The following is a 19,680-nucleotide window of genomic DNA, read 5'->3' as shown; positions in this document are numbered from 1 at the left end:
AGGGGAATTGAGTCACCCCTCTTTCTTGCCTGGATGGCTTAGAGAAAAGATAAAATAGAAAACGAAGGAGCAGGATGATGAGGTTCTGTATGTAAAATTTAAGGAGTTGAGTCAAGTGCTCTGGATCCAAAGGCCCACTGGGGATTAATGAGGTGAGCTTTGATGATCCTTGTGACCCTGCATCAGAAGAACAAGGATAAAAGCTGGGATACATGGATGAAGAGCAAGGAAGTTGTATAGAACTGGGAAGCAGAATGTGTGTTGACTAAGAAATCTGGTGGTAGAGAGAAATGAACAGAATAGGAGCAGAAAAGGGCAGGAGGATCAAGTAAAGAGCTTTTCACCCAAGATAAGTAAGCCCTGGTCTATTTCATAGGCAGAAAGAAAAAAAATCTAGTAAAGAGATGTATGCTTTAGCATGAGGAAAAGGATAATAATAGCAACAAGGTTCTACAAGAGACAGGAAGGGAATGGGCCTGAGAATAAACAGTGTTTGGCCTTAGAACAAAGGGAAGACTCAGACCTCTCCAACTGAGTCCACGTCCTTGTCATTTCCTCGAAGCCATAATCAGGCCTTACGTTTATTTGTATAGTATATGACTAACATCAGAGTACGCTCACAGCACCTCTCAAGTTAGTCCTCATCCATCATCATCATCATCATCATCATCATCATCATCACATGCAGCTACTATTCATTGACTGCACTGCTCCATCTTACAGATGAGAAAACTGAGGGAACTATTACAATTAACTTAACCAAGATAACCTGGCTGGTTGGTAGGAGAGCTACGTTGGATGTGAGACACGCCAGTTTCAGAGCCTCTGCTCTTCTGCCTCCTGACACTTCAAAGGGTTGACAATGGTTGCCTCTGGGGAGCAGAACTAGAGACTGGAGAGCAGGGAGCCAAAGTCTGCTGGGTTTGATATAAACCTTTAGTACTATTTGACTTCTTACTGGAGTAGTAGCTCTTTCAATGACCTTCTATGCCCTCCCCTACATTATCTTTTCATTGGTAATGAAAAGATAATTTAAATTTTATATATCTTTTCATCTGAGGGGTCAAATCTACTGAACTTGGCATGCTCCCTGATCCCTACCAGCAGGCTCTTCCTTAACACATTTCACACTTAAATATAAATTGTTTGACCGTCTGACCAAGCCCATGTCCAGATCCCTGCCAGGTAGCAGGTTTTGTACATGTCCTTTTAAAAATAAATGAAACAAAACAAAACATTTATATAAAGGAATTTGCATTCCTATATAAAAAAAATCCCCTCTAATAAAAAACATTTAAAGAACCCAAGTCAGTGCTGAGGTGATGACCCAGCCTTCTCAATGATGAAGGTGAGGCTGCTGGCCTAGAAGAGACAGTGAAAATGAAGACTTTCTCTCTCCAATCTGTCCCCCACACAGTAGCCAAAGGCCTTTCTTTGTTCCTCTGGCCTGGTTACTCCTCTGCTAAAACCCTAGGTGTTCCTTGCCCTCTGACCAAGACCAGACAACTCTAGGGCTTTATGACCTGGCCCCATACCTCTTCAGATGAAAGGAGTGTCACTATTCTATGCCCCCAACCCACCCGTGCCAACCCTGACCCCCTATAACCACAGTAATTGTTTTGTTTTTTTTTTAATAAGAGATTGAACTCAGGGGCACTTGACCACTAAGCCGCATCCCCAGCCCTATTTTGTACTTTATTTTAGAGACAGGATCTCACTGTCTTAGCTCAGCACCTTGCTTTTGCTGAGGCTGGCTTTAAACTTGAGATCCTCCTGTCTCAGCCGCCCTAGCCGCTGGGATTACAGGTGTGTAATCTGGCTGGCTCACAGTGATCTTAAGTTGTGCTTTCTTTGCGAAGCTGTGTTTTCTGTGTCTCCCTGGGACTTTGCATCAGCTATTTCCTTTTCCTGTACTGTACCTTCCCTTCATCATCACCTGGCTAGTTCCTAATCCTCACCATTCAGGTTGGTCATTGTAGATGCAGCTGCTTCGGAGTCTTCCCAACTTACATGCCTAGGTCTGGGTCTCTCCTTGTTCCAATAGTGCTCTGTGTGTGTGTGTGTGTGTGTGTGTGTGTGTGTGTGTGTGTGAGAGAGAGAGAGAGAGAGAGAGAGAGAGAGAGAGAGAGAGAGATTATTTTTTGGTGCTGGGGATTGAACCCAGGGGCACTCTACCACTGAGCCACATCCCAGTCTTTTTTGTATTTTATTTTGAGGCAGGGCCTAGCTAAGTTGCTGAGGTTGGCTTTAAATTCAAGATCTGTCTGCCTCAGCCTCCTGAGTTGCTGGGATTACAGGTGTGTGCCACCGTTCCCAACTCCAATAGTACCTGTACATTCCCCACACTGTAGAATTTGGTAGTATCCAAAGAACCAACTTCCCACCTTATGTCTTTCATTCTCACTTTGATTCTGAACTGGCCTTGTAAACTGCTATAACAACAGAGTACAGAAGTGATGCCATATTGGTTCTAGGCTTAAGCTTTAAGGAGCCTGGCAGCTTCCACTTTGGTAATTTCGGAAGCTCTGAGCCATCCTGTAAGTTCTGCTACCCAGCTGGAGAGGCCATGTAGAGCAGAGAGGCCCTGAGACTACATGGAGAGAAAATGAGGCCCTGTCTTTCCAGTGTACCACTTATCTACATACAACTCCTGCTTCTGCTGCCATCTGACTGCAACCTCTTAAGACCCCAAGAGAGACTAGCAGAATTGCCCAGCTGAGCCCAGTCAACTTGCAGAACTGTGAGAGATTAATAAAATGATCGTTGCACTATTTGTTGTGTTGCAATAAATAAATAAAACACCATTCTGTATTTTAATTGCCTACTGACTTTGCCCCACTACACTATTTTCTCTGTGAGGGCAGGGACCACAGCCATTTTTAAAGTTGTTATACATTCAGAACATTCTCTAACACTGAATTAAGCTCTCATATACTTGATTAATGCAAATTAAGAATGTCTACAAAAACGAAAGCAATAACAAAAGTCTAGAACATTCACTGAATACACAGTAGCACGAGTATTTATCACAAGAGGTGATTAACTGGGTACCTGGACAATAGGTTCCCAGTGTAAGATAGCTTACCTTTGAAGAGGGATTGAATCAACCTGACTCTGTGCCACAATCCAACCACTGTTTGGGGAACAGAAGAGAATGGCTGATGGTTTGGAGCCTGGGCAGTTCAGGCAAATCCAAAGCTCAAGGAAACAAAGTTGCCATTCCTGACAGTGCTCCTGGTATCCCAGTGAGGAGGCCAGCTGCCCCTGACATCTATCCCTTGTTCTCTGGCATCAAGATGCCATAATGCCATTTTATACATGGCAACAAGCACCTTACACATGTGTCTTCTCAGATCCTCTCTTTTAAAACCTTTTAACTAGCTTCAAACAGAGAGAACACTCAATGAATGTGTGCATGTGGAGTGAAGACATTTCCATTCAAATCAGTAAATCCCATAATTGGGCTCTGGTACACGTGGCTATATCACCATCAGCACAAGGTATCCGGTCGTCAACAGGCATTGCTTGAACATATTCTGTGGACTTAGTTTATGTCAGCCCCATATAGGACACAAAATAGGAAAATGCTATCTCTGCCCTGGAGAACTGGGGAGACTAGACTTACACAAATGAGGTCATTAAATAGCTGGACAACATGTAATTACTGCTAAACCATGTAGTAAGAAATTAAGTGCTACAAGAATGGGAAAAGCAGAAAGCAGGGAGGTCTCAAACAGTTGAGGATTGGGCTGACCCTTGGAAAAGAAAGCCAAGTACAGACAGGTTGAAAGGAAGGGCACCAAAGTCCCAGGAAGAACACAGCTGAACCAGAGAACTTGTTGAGGCAGCCAACACAAGGAATATGAAAGGTAACTGCCCCAAATTTCAAATCAAGTTATTTCTGAATAGTTCCCCAATATTCAAACTCCTGGACCTTTATTCACAGCTTTTCTGCTTACAATTATTTTTTCTCATCTCTACCTCATAAATTCTTACTTATATTTAAAGGCCCAGCTCAAATGCAACCACTTTTCTTTTTTTTTTAAATGACAATTCTTTTTTTTTATTTTAATATTTATTTTTTAGTTTTTTCGGCAGACACAACATCTTTGTTTGTATGTGGTGCTGAGGATCGAACCCGGGCCGCACGCATGCCAGGCGAGCGCGCTACCGCTTGAGCCACATCCCCAGCCCCTGCAACCACTTTTCTGAATCTTTCCATGGTACATCCCACAATCCATTGCTCATGCTTCTATTACAATGTTATCTAATACATTTGCCTACTCACCTCCTCCACAACCATAATAGCAATTTACATTGATTCGGCTCTTACTACATGCCAGGAACTTTTATTTTATTTAAGCCTCACAACAATTGCATGAGGTATTACTTTCTCTATTTTATAGATGAAGAAGAAGAGGCTTGGTGTGATTAAGGAACCTGCACAATATAATAAAGCTAGAAAATGAGAAAGCTGGGAATCAAACTCAGATTTGTGGGACTCCATCATCCACTCTAATCCACTGGATCATGTATTCCTGAAGGTCACAGAAGTTCCTTATTCAACTGATTTCTCAGATCCTAGAATGGCAGCTGACTTTTGGCTCAAAAACTGTTTACCAAATGAACATAAATTTTGTACCACATGCCTGGGTTTAAAAGTAGTTACCTTCAGTACTCTCTCACCCTAGAGACTTACACTCACCGAAAAGGGGGAAAGAGGACAAGAAGTCTAAGTCTGAACATCTTACATTTTAATTTGAGCTCTTTTATTTAATGGATTCAAATATAGTGAAAGGAGAGCTATTTCTCTCAAAAGAACACACTTAACATTGGCTGGGTCTGCAGACATGGGCTCTGATTAACAGGGCATGTGGCTGGCTGCTCTTGGGATTTTGAAAGGAGCAAATCAGAGTCTCAGCCTGTTACACCATGAAGAACCAGGGGAGACTATTCCACCTGACCCCATCGTGGTACACAGACTGAGGCCCTGATAAGGGAAGGAGTAGGCCTTAGGTTACACAGTGCGACAAAGCTGAGCCACAGCTAGAATCTAAGAATTGAAACCCTGCCTGGTGCATTTCTCATGGCTACGGTGGGGTCGGGGCCTGGCATCGCTAAACGATGGCCTCGAGCGGGAAGCTGGGACTGCTAGCTTCTTCCGTGGGGCCCTAAGGCTCTTCTCCTTCGGCCTAGATCCACTTGGCCTCCTTAAGCCTTGGGCCTGGGGAGTCTTTTCCTCTTCGGCGGCTCCGCGGTGTCTACAAGGCCCTCTTGCTCCACCGCAGTCGTTCCAGCCCTGCCTCAACGGCCACCTGCGATCCCCGGGTCGGCGCGCTGTCCTCTCTCCAGTGGGGGTGGCAAATGACAGCTCTTTCCCAGGTCCACACCCCCATGCCCTTGTCGCGGTTCACCCCCCGAATGGCCCCAGATACGCCCACATCCTCCACTTCCTCTCGCTGAGGGCCGTCCTTCCGGTGGAGCTCTTTTCTAATTGGCGAGCTCAAGAGTCGCGTGGGGATTTCCCCACTCGGGACACCACAGCGGCCGCTCTAGCGGCTGTCCCATGGTTTGGCCTGGCTTTTTCGGCTGCGCGGTCTCTATGGTGCTGGCGACATGTGGCGACTGACGGGTCTCCTGGGCCGAGGTAAGGGGCACCCCATCTGCTAGCGCCCAAAGGCCGCAGAGACTCTGAACTGGAGGAAAGGGGCGCAAGGAAACTGCCAAAGCGACAGTGGGCGGGGCCAGACTGGAGGGAGGCGGGGCCTTGAGGAGGCGGGGCTACGTCTAAGAAGTCAGGTGATGTTGGAATTTGAGTTGTGCAGCAAAGTGAGAAGAAGAAGGAGCTTAGAAGAGCTTAGAGAAGAAGGCGGAGCTTAGACCCAAGGAAATGGGTGGAGCTCTAGGAAGGGGAGGAGTCAATGAAAGAACTAGAGGCTGTGAAGTAATGAAACCAATGAACAAAGGAGAGATTTAGAGACTGGGCAAGAGTGTGTGGGTGTGTGGTCATAGAGCAAAGGTTGTCACCCATAGAGGGCATTAGAATCGCCTGGGTGAACTTTTTCAGAGTGTATTCCTTATTATATTTATGATATTTATTATTATCTCATCCTGAGAGCCTTCTTTTTTGGTTCTGGGGTGGCACCTTAGAATCCCCACTAGGCTAAAGATTTCCATGAGAACCAGTGCAAGGGCTGGGGATGTGGCTAGTGGTAGACTGCTTGTTTAATATGGATGAGGTCCTGAATTCAATCACCAGCACTGCAAAAAAAGAAAGAAAGAAAAAAGAAAAAAAAAAAGAAATAAGAAAACACTGTAGAGGCAGATGCCAGTGATTCCTGTGTTTCCGGAGATAATGCTTTGTTGGGGTCACTTGGCTTCTGTCTTGTTCCTGTTGAAGTAACTGATCCTTGTTTCTCTGCACAGCACTTCCCCGTCTGTTGGGACCTCACCTCCGGGGTGTGACCCCCAAGACCAACAGCTCAGATGTGCCTCAAGCGACCTCCTCCACCTTGTTGGTCCCTTTGCCCAACCTTGACAGGTGAGACACTGCCATTCTGTCACCCATCTTCTCCTCTGGCCTTCCTTTGCCCCCGTTTTGGACAGAACTTGATAGTTTCTAATTATATCATCTAGGTCAGGCCACCATGGCCCGAGTACAAGCAGGGGCCCAAAGTCCCATGGATGGAAGAATGTCTTCCAGTGGATGTCTGCTCGTGTCTCCCCAAATACCCTGTGGGATGCCATCTCATGGGTAAGGCATCCCCCAATCCTGTCCTTTACCTTCAGCATGGATGAGAATGATCCTGCATGGAAGAGTAGCCAGGTCTAGAAAGGAGAGCAAGGCCATCATTGTGTCTACACAATGAGGAACCCATGACACTGGAGTATATTCATGGAGGTAGTATCACACCCTGTACCCTTGATGTGTATTTAGCCCTCATTTTATTCAGTAAACATTTATCTAAAACCTCTGAGCCAGGCATTTTTTCTTGGCACTAGGGGACATAGCAGAGAACAAGGTAGATATAATTCTTGCTTTCATGGAGCTTACAGTAAATAATAATAAATATCATTACATACTAATGTAAACTATTATACATGTGTTATTTTGTTTAACATCATTGCAAAAGTCTTACACAAAGAAAAATGTAATTTTTTTTTTTTTTTTTTTTTTTGGTATTGGGGATTGAACCCAGGGGTCCTTTACCGTCAACCTCCCTTCCCAGCCCTTTTAATTTTTTGTTTTGAGACACTATCTCACTAAGTTGCTGAAACTGCCTTGAATTTACAATTCTCCTGTCTCAGCCTTCCCAGTCACTGTATTTACTCCAGATTTAACTCTGGAGTTCAGGCTGTATCACTTCAGCTACTATGACTTGTAAAAGTACCTACTACAGAATCTAGAAAGTTAGGTGCTCCGTAGTAAACACTAAGTATAATAGGGCAGAACCTTTGTCTTTTGGGCAAATTTTCAGGTAGAGGTTCAGCTTATAAGGTATTGTGAATGAAGTTGACACATGTATCACTTGTGTCTATCACATCCCATCCCCACTACTTTCATGCTGTGCATTTAGGCAATTGACTTGACCTCTTTGAGCCTCATTTTTTTTTTTTAATATTTTTTTTAGATGTTGATATACCTTTATTTTGTTCTTTATTTATATGTGGTGCTGGTAATTGAACCCAGTGCCTAGGCAAGCGCTCTACCACTGAGCCATAACCCCAGCCCCTCATTTTTTTTTTTTTTTAAACCTGTAAATTGGTGTCATCAGCTGAGTCTGGGATATTTCTATGAAGGGATACCATTCTCTGGGTTTTTGAAGACTAGGGGCATATACCCTAGAGAGGGGAACATTTTTCCATTTTGCCAAAGATCTGAGCCCTAGTATAGTTCCACACCAAGTCCTTTTGTGAACTAGGCCTGGATTCCAGAGGGCCTTATATCATCACTGGGCTCTGTACTACTGTCCATATGAAAGGGCCTACATACAAGCTGTCCCCAATGCGATGGATACTTGTCCCTTTCTTCACAGTACTGCTGCCTTCTCTTTCTTCTGAACTTAGTTCATACATCACCCCTATAGGAAGGCTTTTCATGACTCCTTATCAGGCTTTCCTCTTACATTCTTTGTAACCTCACAATTTGTTTTGTTTTTGGCATCTAGCATAATTGCAAATTATTGTATTTCTTTTTCTTATACAAGATATAAGCTTCCCCAGGGTAGAAACAGTACCTATTGCAACAGACAAGTGTTTGGGCATCCCTCCCTGAGCATGACAGGAGTGGAGATAGGGAAAACCAAGCAGGCACTGGGTTAAGAGGTAGCTCAGGTCTTTTGCCGACCTGTCAGAGAAAGAGACACCTTCCACAAGCCTGCAGCTGGAAATGTGCATCATTTCCAACTTACTGCATCATCTTTTTGCTTGCCTAGATTTTTCTTTGTTCAGTTACTAGTTGTGCATTTATTTAGTGTGCATTTATTAGGCCCATACTATAGCTTAGCACTGTGCTGGGAACCAGGGATACATTGGTGAGCAAAGCATGTACAGTCCCTGCCTTTGTTATGCTAACAGGAGCAACAGACGTTAGATGAGTAATTGTAGTGATGCTTATTAAGTACAAGAGGAAAAGTTTGCATGTTGTGAGCAGGGGAGCTGCCCAGCGGGAGTCAGGAAAGGCTTCCCGAGGAAATGATGGGGGAGCTGAAGGCCAGCTCTGAAGGAGTTGACTGGTGGGGGACCATGTCCTGATGTGCTCTTTCCCAGGGCACTCTGGCCGTGCTGGCCCTGCAGCTGGCGAGGCAGATTCACTTCCAGGCATCCCTGCCAGCAGGACCTCGACGAGCAGAACGCTGCTCTTGGCGCAGTCCCCTGGATCGTTTCCTCTCTTCTCCCTGGTGGCACCCACACTCCTGTGAGTTCTCAGTCCTGGAGCAGGAGGGGGGCTAGGCTGGGAGTTTCTCTAGGCCAGGAAGCTCTCTGGACACACCTCAGGAAAAGAGCCATCGGCAGCTCCTTGCCTTTCCTATCTGAAGTCAGAGGAAGGGGAATGTGGGGAAGTTCTGTCCACCCAGGGTGTGGGCCACACCTGCCCTTCTGTGTCCCTCCCTGTCCTCCCATCACCTCCCATGGAGCTCCCAAGTCCAGAGTCCTTTAGAATCCTGGGTGTGGCTTCCTGCCTGACCCTCAGCAGGTTAGGTGATTCTCTGGTCAGTCATTCTGTCACTCATCCATGAAGTGAATCTTTATTGAGTATGTATTATGTGCCGTGGTACAGAAGCCATATAGCCTAGTGGTTGAGGCTCTGAAGTCAGATTATAAGGGTTCACGCCCCAGTTCTATGCATATAGCCCTGTGTCTCTGAACAAGCCACTTTTTTACTTTCCCATGTTTCAGTTTCTTTCTTTAGAAAATGGTGTAATAATAATAAATTCCATTGTAGAGGTTACTTAGGAACACTAAATGAGCTAATATATGTCAAGAACTTAGACCAATGCCTAGCATATAATAAGTGCCTGGTAATTATCAGTTTAAATTCTTGCTCTTATTATGCTTATAATCATTACCAACATTGCCATTAAACAAAATGCTAGGTGCTGGGGCTACACTGTGAATAGGTCAATACTTCCCTGATACTGAAATAATTCAAGCAGAGGAGTGATTTATGCTCCGGATGGAAGATCAGCATAAATGTGGGTCCTGGAGGGAGTCCAGAAAGGAAATGCAGAAGGAAAAATGGGAAGGAGATGTCCCAGGAGTTTCAGAATTCTTCCTCTGACTCCTAAAACCTCAGGGAGGACTCTGTCAATCTGAACTTTCCCCTCTGACCTGACTGCTCTTGCTGACTCTTTCCAGCACTAAGGAGACACGTTCTCCCTGGCCCTGATGGCCCAGTTCCCAGATGTATTGGCCTCAGGGAACCCAGGCTGGGCCAGGAAGAACTCTCGGCTCAGTTCAGAAACTTTTCCTTGCCTAGCTCCTTGAGAACAACTGGTCTTCAGGAGCCTCCTGAGGAAGGTATATTCTCACCTCCTTAAATGGATAGAGGGTGGCTTAGAGGGAGCTGGGCAGATGGGTGCTTGTTGCTGTATATTGCCAGATAAGGGAATTGTCATTCCTGTGAAGTTTCTTGCTTTCTGGGATGATTCAGTTATTTTTGGACCCTGGATGGGTGCTGGACGGAGAGGCTGGGCAGACTGGGAGGGTAGGGGAAGTAGCAGTCTTCTCCCTCACACTGGCTGGGTATCTTTCCCTTGCAGGTCCCAGTAAGTTTGATTTCCTGTATGACAGCAGTAGCTTTGAGCCCAAGACAAAGCCAGCCCAGCCTCAGCCCACTTGTGAAAAGAAGGTATTATCTAATTTTGGCCACCTGGATCCTCACAGCATTCTCTGGGGGAAGGGCCATCCCAATGAGCCATCTTCTGATACATCTGGATATTTCTTCCCCAGGAACAAGATAAGTCAAAACCTCTCCCCCTTGAGGAGGCCGTGATGTCCATTCAGCAGCTCTTCCAGCTCAGTGTTTCCATCGCTTTCAACTTCCTGGGTAACTGGAGAGATCCTGCAGGAGGGTGGGACAATGGAAGGGGTATTTGGTAGGTGGAATACAGTCAGGGTCGGAAGTGGTTTAGACAAGAGATTTAATTTTCTCCCAGGTAGGTAGACCAATCTAGCACCTGCTCAGTGATGTCAGGGACCCATTCATGTTCACATGTGCTCTGACATTCTTAAAACTACCTCTCATCCTGAGGTTCAGTTTGGCTATTCTGGCTGCTACCTTCTGATCCATGGATTAAGTCACTGGAAGGGGGAAGGTAGGAAAAGCTGAAGGACCACTCCTTCCCTTTAAGGACATGACCTTGTAGGGAGTTGTATGATCCAGAGTGTAGGCCACAATGACCATGTGCTTCCCTGAAAATTCTTTAAGTATGAGAAAATAGTTAAAACACAAGGTTAAAGGAAGAGGAAATGAGAAGAGTAGAAGGATCAGGATTACTGATGGAGCCAGTGTGGGGACTGGTGACAGGGTGGGCTCCTTTGTCCCCTCAAGTCCTCTCCCCAAGGACAGAGGGCTCTGTGAACCTTGGACAGTGAGTTGTCAGGCAGCGGGGAGGCAACCTTAATTCACTGCTGGCTGAATGGAACCTGGTTTCTCCCTCATTAGTTTTTTGTGATCTTGATGGGTAGTCTCAGAATTTTCTTGCCCATTCCTTCATTCATATATTCATTTATTCAGCAAGTGCTAAGCACTGTGGCAGAACACAAAAGCATAATCATATTTTGCATTTGTATAGAGCTTTCACCCTATGCAAAGTTATTTCTCCTACATTCTTTTTTTTTCCTGCTCTGCCTCTAGGATTTTGCAGTCTAATTGAGGAGACAGGACTTGTATTCTTAAAGCAGTTTATTTTATAGGGAAAAATTTGGTATATTAGTAAAGTGCCAAAAAATTGTGTAAAGCCTGAGTGTGGTCAGAAGATTCTAGAACAGCAATGAGATGGGAGGCCTGACGATGGAGGTGGACCGAGGGGTCCCAGGCAGGAAACGGTTTGAGCAAAGTTGAGAATTGGCTATTCCCTGCTCCTTTCCTATTTCCTTTTTGTTTGGGTGATGTGTGAGTTTGGGTTTGGATGCACCTGCATGCAGGTATTGGCTGGCTTCATTACTATAAGATAATAAGTGTCACTTGTGTCAGGTGTGGCTCATTGGTTATAAGCTATTTAAATCCACTCTGGCTCACATAAGGCCAAAAGGAAAATTTTGTCCTGCCAAGCCTCAGGACAGGAATCAGGGAAACTCCAAAGACCCAAGGGGCCGCAACCAATAGACAGTATCTCCACAGCTGCTATCAGAATAAACTTACAAGAGCTCTCTCCCCTCCTTATCCCAACCTGATCAAGATTCAGATTCCTGAGAGGGTCTCATTGGTTAGGAAGAGCACAGGCACATAGACAGCATTGTTCCTAAAGGGCAATCAGAATGTTATTACCAAGGGGAGGGATGGTTTATGGGAGGGCCGAACCCACTGTTGTCTATGGTAAACCAATGAGAAATTGGAAGGTGGAAACATATGCTGATGTGTAGCACAAAGAAGATCGAGCCTGGGATGCGGTAGGGAGCCGAGTGTGTCTGGTTGAGAATGTAGGACATTTCACAGAGGAAGTTGTGTTTATGCCCTGTGCTTTCTTATAGGGATAGAGAACATGAGGAACGGGGACTACACAGCAGCCTTTTCTTACTTCCAGAAAGCTGCAGACCGTGGCTACAGCAAAGCACAGTACAACATGGGCTTGTGTCACGAGCATGGCAGAGGCACCCCCAGGAACCTCAACAAGGTACTGTCCCTTCTGCCTCCAGACCTGTCCTGTCTCCTGTGCTGAGCTGCCCAGCATGATCTCCAGAAATGAGTAGTTGGCAGGGATGGGGGAAAGTCCAGCTTCTTTTCCTGACTTGGTTGCAGCTCGCTGTAAAGAAAAAAATAAAAAAAGAAGCTCCTAACTTCCAGGAATTTAGACTCAAAGCTCTGGCAGGACAGGGATCTTGCTTTTCTTCCTTGTACCTATACCCTCAAGAGCCCAAAACAGCCCTTAAAAAATGGGATCATTCTAAAAAAGATAAGTACACAAAAATAAACATGAATGTGTTTCTTTTAATTGTATATGTAGGCAAGAAAGGGGAAACCATATTAAAATTCCTTCATTGAAAACTGGCAAATTAAATCTATGGGCCTTACCAATGATGTGATAGATCGATATTTATTGACAGGGAAATATATTCATAGTGTCTTGTTAAGTAAAAGGTTATAAAATAAGTAGTATGATACTATTTTTTTTTCTCTCTCTCACTCTCTCTCATATCTCTTGTCTCTCTCTCTCCCCCTCTCCCTCTGTTTGTGTGTGCATGTGTAATACACATCTATGGGAAGAAATCTTCAAACCTATATACTAAAATTTTAACAGAGAGCCAGGTATGGTGGTGCACACCTGTAATCCCAGCGGCTCTGGGATTGAGGCAGGATCACAAGTTCAAAGCCAGGCTCAGCAAAAGGTAGCAATTCAGACCCTGTCTCTAAATAAAATACAAAATAGGGCTGGGGATGAGGCTCAGTGGTTGAGTGCCTCTGAGTTCAATCTGTGGTCTGCAAAAAAAAAAACACCAAAACAATAATTTAACAGAGAATGATCTTTTGGAGGCAGGATTTCTCAGGATTTTAGTTTCTATTTTTAAGTTTTGGCTTATCTGACTAATCTATAATGATGATGTATTATTTAAATGATTTTTTTGAAAATTTCACTCAAAGAATAAGGTGCTTATAGAGTTACCAGCAGACTGGATATTTCTCCCTTTGCCCCAGGCAATTCTTTATTACCAACTGGCTGCCAGCCAGGGCCATAGCCTGGCTCAATACCGCTATGCCAGGTGCCTACTGCAAGACCCAGCCTCCTCACAAGACCCTGAGCGGCAGAGGGCAGTGTCCATGCTGAAGCAAGCTGCAGACTCGGGCTTGAGAGAGGTGAGTGCCATTGGCAGGGTCTATCCTAACTGTCTGGAGCATGTGGATCCTCTAAAGTGACCAAGATGTCATCTTCCTTTCTCCTTGTCTGTAGGCCCAGGCTTTCCTCGGGGTGCTTTTCACCAAGGAGCCACACCTGGATGAGCAGAAAGCTGTGAAATATCTTTGGCTTGCAGCCAGCAATGGGGTATGAGATCTCTGGAAGCCAGACATGTTGGGATATTGAGCCTGATCAGAGAAGGGGTTTGGGAACTGGTACTGAGTTCTGTGCTTACAAAATTGTTTGCAAGGAGCTTTGGCTTGGCTCTAAGCCTTAGCTCTGGTGTACTTGTTCTGTGACCCCTGGGCAGGTCCAGTGCTATGCTGGAGGTGAAAATCAGCCCTGGGGGGAGTATTTACTGACACACCTTGCTGAATGCTGCAAAGTAGGGTTCCTTCCTGCCCATCCAGTTGTTGAACATTTATTAGCACATTACTGAGCCACTCACTTCTCGACTCAAACCTGTTTACCCATCTTTAAAACTTATATAATGGTGCCTTCCTCACCTGTCTACAACTTCACAGGGTTGTTGAAAGAATCAAAATCTAACCACAGTAACAGATATGAGGATGCTTTGTAAGCTATTCCCATGATGAGTGCATCTGTGCAAGTTGTGGTAGTCGCCAGGAGTCAGATACACCTGGTGGACACACTGAGCACTTTGTGGGAAAAGGAATTTCTGATTTTCTATGAACTGGGGGCCTTGGCATTCAGGTGTGCTAGCCCAGAGTTTGTTCAATAGAGCAGTAAGTAGTTCCATGGGATTTTCCAAATATTATAAGGGAATAAATAGTTGGGTTTGGGAAGTACTGAGTTATAACAGCTATTTTTAATGCAGGAAATCTTAAAGCTTTATGTCATTATGAAACACCAAATTCTTTTCAGTACCCTGATAGCTTTACTGAACTCTTAGACATTAGAATAGTTTTTCTTGTCTACTCTGTGTTGTTCAAAGTATATATAGTAACTATCAAAAGGGGACCAGTGTCCCTAGCCATTACCTGGCACTATGTCTGCTTTTCCTTGCAAGAGCCCCCCCTCACAACCTTCTTAGGCTAAGTGGGCCTGCAGTCCATGTGCTGGGCACACTTGGGGGCACCCTGGCTGGCTAGAGTCAGACAGCAGACCAAGAAGAAAAGTGTACAAAGGATGTCTGTCACCCATATGGTCAGTTCCCACCTACAGGGAATGGTGTCTTCTTGGGTTTTCAGTGTTGCTGGGGTGGGTGCTTAGCCTTACTTAAGCCCACGCTGTGTTCTAACCTGGCTTGTAGCCCCAAAGCTACTCTGTTGCCGAGACTTTGGCCTGTGTATAACAGAAGTGGGGGCAGAATGTGTAGCAACAAAATGACTGCAGAGGATAAAAGAGAAATGGGACCATAGTTGGGAGTCTACAAGGTGTCTTATTTTAACTTGGGATATGATGAAAATATTCTAATAGGGAGGGATTAATGATGTGGGCAATTAAAGGGGATGATAATAATAACAGCACTCATCTAAGCACTTTTCACAGAGTAACATAGAAAACTAATAAGGTAGGACAGTTACTAAACGCCACTTTATAGGTTAGGAACCCGAGGCACTGAGATGTAGAGTAACATGTCTTAGGTTACTCAGACAATAAGTGGTAGAGTCAAGATTGGAACCTGGCTGCACAGGCCAGGTTTGTAACCACTAATTGTTCTGCCTCTGAGGAGCATTGTCCTCAGGAGAGAGGACTCAGAGCTAAACTCTGTCGTTTCTGCTCCGCAGACCTCTTGGGCAGAGACTCAGGAGGGTACACAGGACCTTTGGGAAGCTGATCTTCCATCACTGCCTTCTGCTCTTTCAGGAGAACGCAGGAGCCTGACTCCCAGGTTTCCCATAAGGGCTGCAGCCTTCTTTCAGGCAGCCTCAGCAAAAGAAGCCTCCTCACCACTCTGTCTGGAATCTCCTGGGTGGAGGGATCCAGTCTTCTCTGGGCTGGGCAGGCTCTGGGCCTCTGGCATTTCGTGGTTGAGATCCCTTGGAATGGGGTGGGCCCGGGCTGGCCCTTGACCCTGCGTGGATGAAGCCCCAGCATGCCTGACTCCACCTCCTGGCTGAGCCTTACAGTTCTTCAGTCCTGCACGTGTGTCTGTATGTCTATCCATTTTCTCCTTTAGGACTCACAGAGCAGGTACCACTTGGGAATTTGCTATGAGAAGGGCCTTGGTGTGCAGAGGAATCTGGGAGAGGCCGTGAGATGTTACCAGCAGTCAGCGGCTCTGGGAAACAAGCCTGCCCAGGAGAGGCTGCGCACCCTCTTTTCCACAGAGACAACAGGTACCAGTGCAAGTCAAAGCCAGATGGTTCCTCCACTGAGCTCAGCACCCACCCTGTGGCAGACAAGAGTCTTCTTGTCATGTCCGGCCTCAATGGTGGTTAAGAGCACAGCTCTTGGAGTGTTAACCTCTCCTTGTACTGAACTGGGTCTCTATGTCTTTCAGCCTGTTTCTTCACCTCTGAAAATCAGGGTGATAGTACCTCACTCATTAGCTTGTAAGGATTAAATGAGATGATGATAAAGGGCTTAGCACAGCCTGATACACAGTAGCTATTGAACAAATGGTGGCTGCTCTGAAGGCTTCTCTGGAGAGCCAGTGCCCTGAGGCTATTGAATTACCCTTCTTGGGCTCTGGGAGTCCTGCTCACTCGTGAGTCACTAGAGCGGGGCTGGGTTAACAGTGCCAGGGGAACCAAGTCCTTTAAAAAGTTCTTGCTCCAAAATAGGAGTCGGAGAATACTGGAGAATACTGCGTGAGTAAGCCTTGCTCTTACCCCTTCTTGTAGCCCCAGGGCCCAGCCACCCAGCAGCACCGAAATCTTTCTCCAGCCCCTCCCTCTGCAGCCTGAACACTCTGCTGGAAGGTGCCTCAGGCCTCCCTCACGCCTCCAGCACAGGGAACCTTGGCCTCCTCTGCAGAAGTGGGCATTTTGGATCCAGTCATGGAGCCTCCAGCAGGGCTCTTCCCTCGTTGGAAAGGAGTCTTGTAAGACTGGGTTTTTGCTAAGGTGAGATCAAACACAGTTACTTAAGGGCCTGGGGGTGAGGAACAGGAGGCTGGATGATAAAAATAGGGTGTCAAAGTCCCTTTCCCCAGAGGGAGCCAGGTCCCCAACTTTATCAAATGCATGGTTAATCAATGACTTTGACCTTTCCCCTCACTTGGTAGCCTCATGAATGAGCATTCTGTTCTCAGTCATTTCTGATCCGTTCACCAAAAGGATGCATTCAGTGACTTGTGAAAATCCACTGGAGATTCCAGGGACCCTGCTCCTCACCTTAGCCTGTCTCTGAGCCAGTCCCTCACCTTCTCCATCCCATGCCGAATTTTCCTCACACTTATACTGCACCATCTCTGGCCATCATCTGAATTGTGTGACTCAAGTGATGCACAGGAGGATTTTAGTAGTTATATAGTTAATGTATAATATAAAAGATGATGTCATATTGATCCATAGTTTTTACAGATATTTATAAAGCTAACTTCAAAAGGGGGAGAGGTCAATTTAAAGGAATAGAGATCCAAAGAGCTGGCAAAAATTATGGGGGTGGTGCTATGAGTGGCTAATACTTGGGAAACGACACATCAGGACATCCCTGGGACTAGCTCCACCACTGGTCTTTGTTCATCCCCAATGGATTTGTCATGGTTCTCCTTTCACATTTGGTTTGGGCAGAAGGAGTTTCTTGCCTGCCTAAATGCCGACGTGGATCTGCTTGGCTTCTTCAGTCCTCACCTCAGCCCTGAAGAGGGAACCTGTGAATGCTCAGAGATATCAAAGCTAGAGTCCCAAAGAAGAGGCCAGTTATTCACTCACCTTCCCCCCAACCCTGAGCAGCTCCCAGCACCGTAAGAAGAAGAAAGTGTGCGAAGAACCCAGGTTCTGGCTCAGACTGCTTGCCTGGCCATGTCATCTTGAAGCAGTGGACTGACTTGCTGACATTGTCTCCTGAATTGTAGAGCAAGAGCAGCAGTGTGTGCCCTGCCTCCTACCTTACAGGCTGAAGCACAGGTGTTTTACTGTGGAAAGGACCTGGGTTCTTGCTGAGACCCCAGAGGCAAGGTGATGCCCGTGGTTGAGTGGCTTTATGTGTCACCAGGCCAGTATGAGAACTTAGCCTTCTGACTCCTGGCCCAGCCTTACGTTCTACTAGTCTACACTGTCACTTTACGTGAAAGCATTATTAGGGTCCTACCGCTGTGAGGGAATAAATGGAAATTGGGCACTTTGAGCCAGAGAGTGTAGATTGTGAATCCTCGATTGGGAAAGGTGAGCCAGAAATGTATGGGTGCTTAATAAAGCAGATGGTGGATTATCTCATCAGTCTTTCTCTTGAATGTGTCGGGGAGGGCCAGGGAGACTGTCAGGGGGAGCTGAAAGCCAAGGCTCCATCCTCATCTCTAAACTCTCCATTAACCAATTTAAAGGGTCTTAAAAGCTTCTCCAAGAGAGAGACTTAAGGAAAAAAAATGATTTCTGAGTCAACGCTAATGACTCCAATTACTGAATTTGTGAATAGCTGTTCCCTGGCTTCTGGATGTTAGCCCAAGTTCAATAGCATAGATGTGGTTGAGGGTAAGGGGTGGAGGGAATTAGGACCAGCCTCTGATGACGGCTTGAATGGGAAAGAGCAGCCAGCCTGGCCAGTTTAACTTGGAGGGGGGAGTTGTCTACTTTTCCCTCTGCTGCCTACCCCTACTTCCCCAACCTCTGAGTGGTCTCTGTCACACTTTTCCAATACCACATTGACTATTGGAGCCCCAGTGCCTCCCTACCCCTTGATCCCTGCTCGAAGCTGCCTGCATATTATCCTCATCCCTTCTCACATGGCCACCTCCCCTACACAGTGCTCCTTGGTATTCCAGAACTTAGGGCAGTGCTCTGCACAAGGTACAGGCTCCACGTGCAGAGTTCTAAGCCAAGCAGTGCGCTAATCTCTCTGCCAAAAAGAAAGAAAAAAAAGGTTTCTGTGGTCAAATAAGTTTGGGAAACGCTGCATTAGACGTCCCCTTTTTATAGATTCACAGTACACATCAGCATATTCCAGGTTCCAAGAAGTCCTGCTGTAAGAATGTGGTTAACCCAGTGTGTTCCTCGCTGATGTGAGCACAGAGCCTGCCTCCCTTAGGTTGTCCTTCCTGAGCACCCTCGAAAATGTCACCATCTACCCTCCCCGCAGCCCTGCTTGCTAGCTTCTTCCCCTCTGGGGATTTTTGGGCTCTCTGACTTCTGCTTCCCCTGACCGTGCCTGAGGGCTGTATGTGGTTCAGACAGTGGACCCCCAGTGTCCTGTAATGATGACTAATGCTGCTCTCCTCCCGCCCAGTCACTGCTGAGTTAAACAGACTCGGTTTGCAATGCCTGAGGTGGGGTGGGATGTTTCTGAGCTCGCCAATCTAAGAAGGAAGAGCCTCTCCCTGTGGAGAGGGAAGGGTGGAAGTCATAAGAGATGTTGTCAGGGGACCAAAAACTGTGGCTGTGCAGTGACTGTGGTCTTGATACAGCCCCAGGGGATAGGCTTCATGGGCAGACCCTGGAACGGCTGTGCTTCTGCCATTAAAATTCTGTTATTAATGACTCAGTGCCCTGAGAGGAAATGCAAGAGGAGAACAGGGAGGTGGCCCCATAGCAGGGCCAGCCTGGCTGAGGATGCTAAAGCACCTGATTGGGGTCTGCTGACTTCAGTCATGAGACCTTTGAGCAAAGCTCTACTGCCTCAGTTTCTCTCTCTAGAGATGCTCTTTCCAGGAAGCCCCAACACTGGTGGGAACAAGGCCATTTGCTTCATTAGATCTTCAGTGCTAATACAGTGTAGGCACTTAGTTCAGTAAATGTTTATTCATAAAATGAGAATGATTATATACATCCCCTCTCTACCCAAAGCCCAGCACCAAGCCTACCTAGCACATAGTAAGTGCTTTAAACAGTTGTTGAATATGATGGATGAATGATTTCACATGCCCTTTCACTGTTGATTCTTTGCTACTTATAGCACTTAGAAATTGCCCAGTAAATACAAAATGTTTGATGGGTAAATATTTCTAATTGTGCCCTTTCATTACATTAGACTCTATTTAGTAGGGACTAGAAAACACTGT

The 19,680-nt window shown here is 46.0% G+C and overlaps 1 protein-coding gene across 2 annotated transcripts; it reads left to right on the top strand.

Annotated features, from left to right (window-relative positions):
- The first annotated feature begins 5,488 nt into the window (after positions 1-5,488).
- Positions 5,489-17,902, top strand: Dele1 (DAP3 binding cell death enhancer 1). Of its 2 annotated transcripts, none has more exons than XM_046460345.2 (13): positions 5,489-5,647; positions 6,427-6,541; positions 6,637-6,754; positions 8,770-8,917; positions 9,859-10,020; positions 10,263-10,351; positions 10,453-10,549; positions 12,196-12,338; positions 13,358-13,516; positions 13,611-13,703; positions 15,700-15,859; positions 16,367-16,588; positions 17,261-17,902. In XM_046460345.2, the coding sequence occupies exons 1-12, from the start codon at positions 5,617-5,619 to the stop codon at positions 16,585-16,587; spliced, it is 1,536 nt and encodes a 511-aa protein (XP_046316301.1). In that variant the 5' UTR covers positions 5,489-5,616; the 3' UTR covers position 16,588; positions 17,261-17,902. The 2 variants fall into 2 exon arrangements, with proteins under 2 accessions (XP_046316301.1, XP_046316300.1); XM_046460344.2 differs by having other exon boundaries at positions 17,258-17,902.
- Positions 17,903-19,680: the final 1,778 nt, after the last annotated feature.

Source organism: Marmota monax, unplaced genomic scaffold (assembly GCF_021218885.2).
Source record: "Marmota monax isolate L192 unplaced genomic scaffold, Marmota_monax_Labrador192_F-V1.1 WCK01_AAM20220418_F8-fsc00006, whole genome shotgun sequence".
Taxonomy (NCBI): Eukaryota; Metazoa; Chordata; class Mammalia; order Rodentia; family Sciuridae; genus Marmota; species Marmota monax.
The sequence above is the reverse complement of the archived record's forward strand: the minus strand, read 5'-3'. Positions and strand labels throughout refer to the sequence as shown.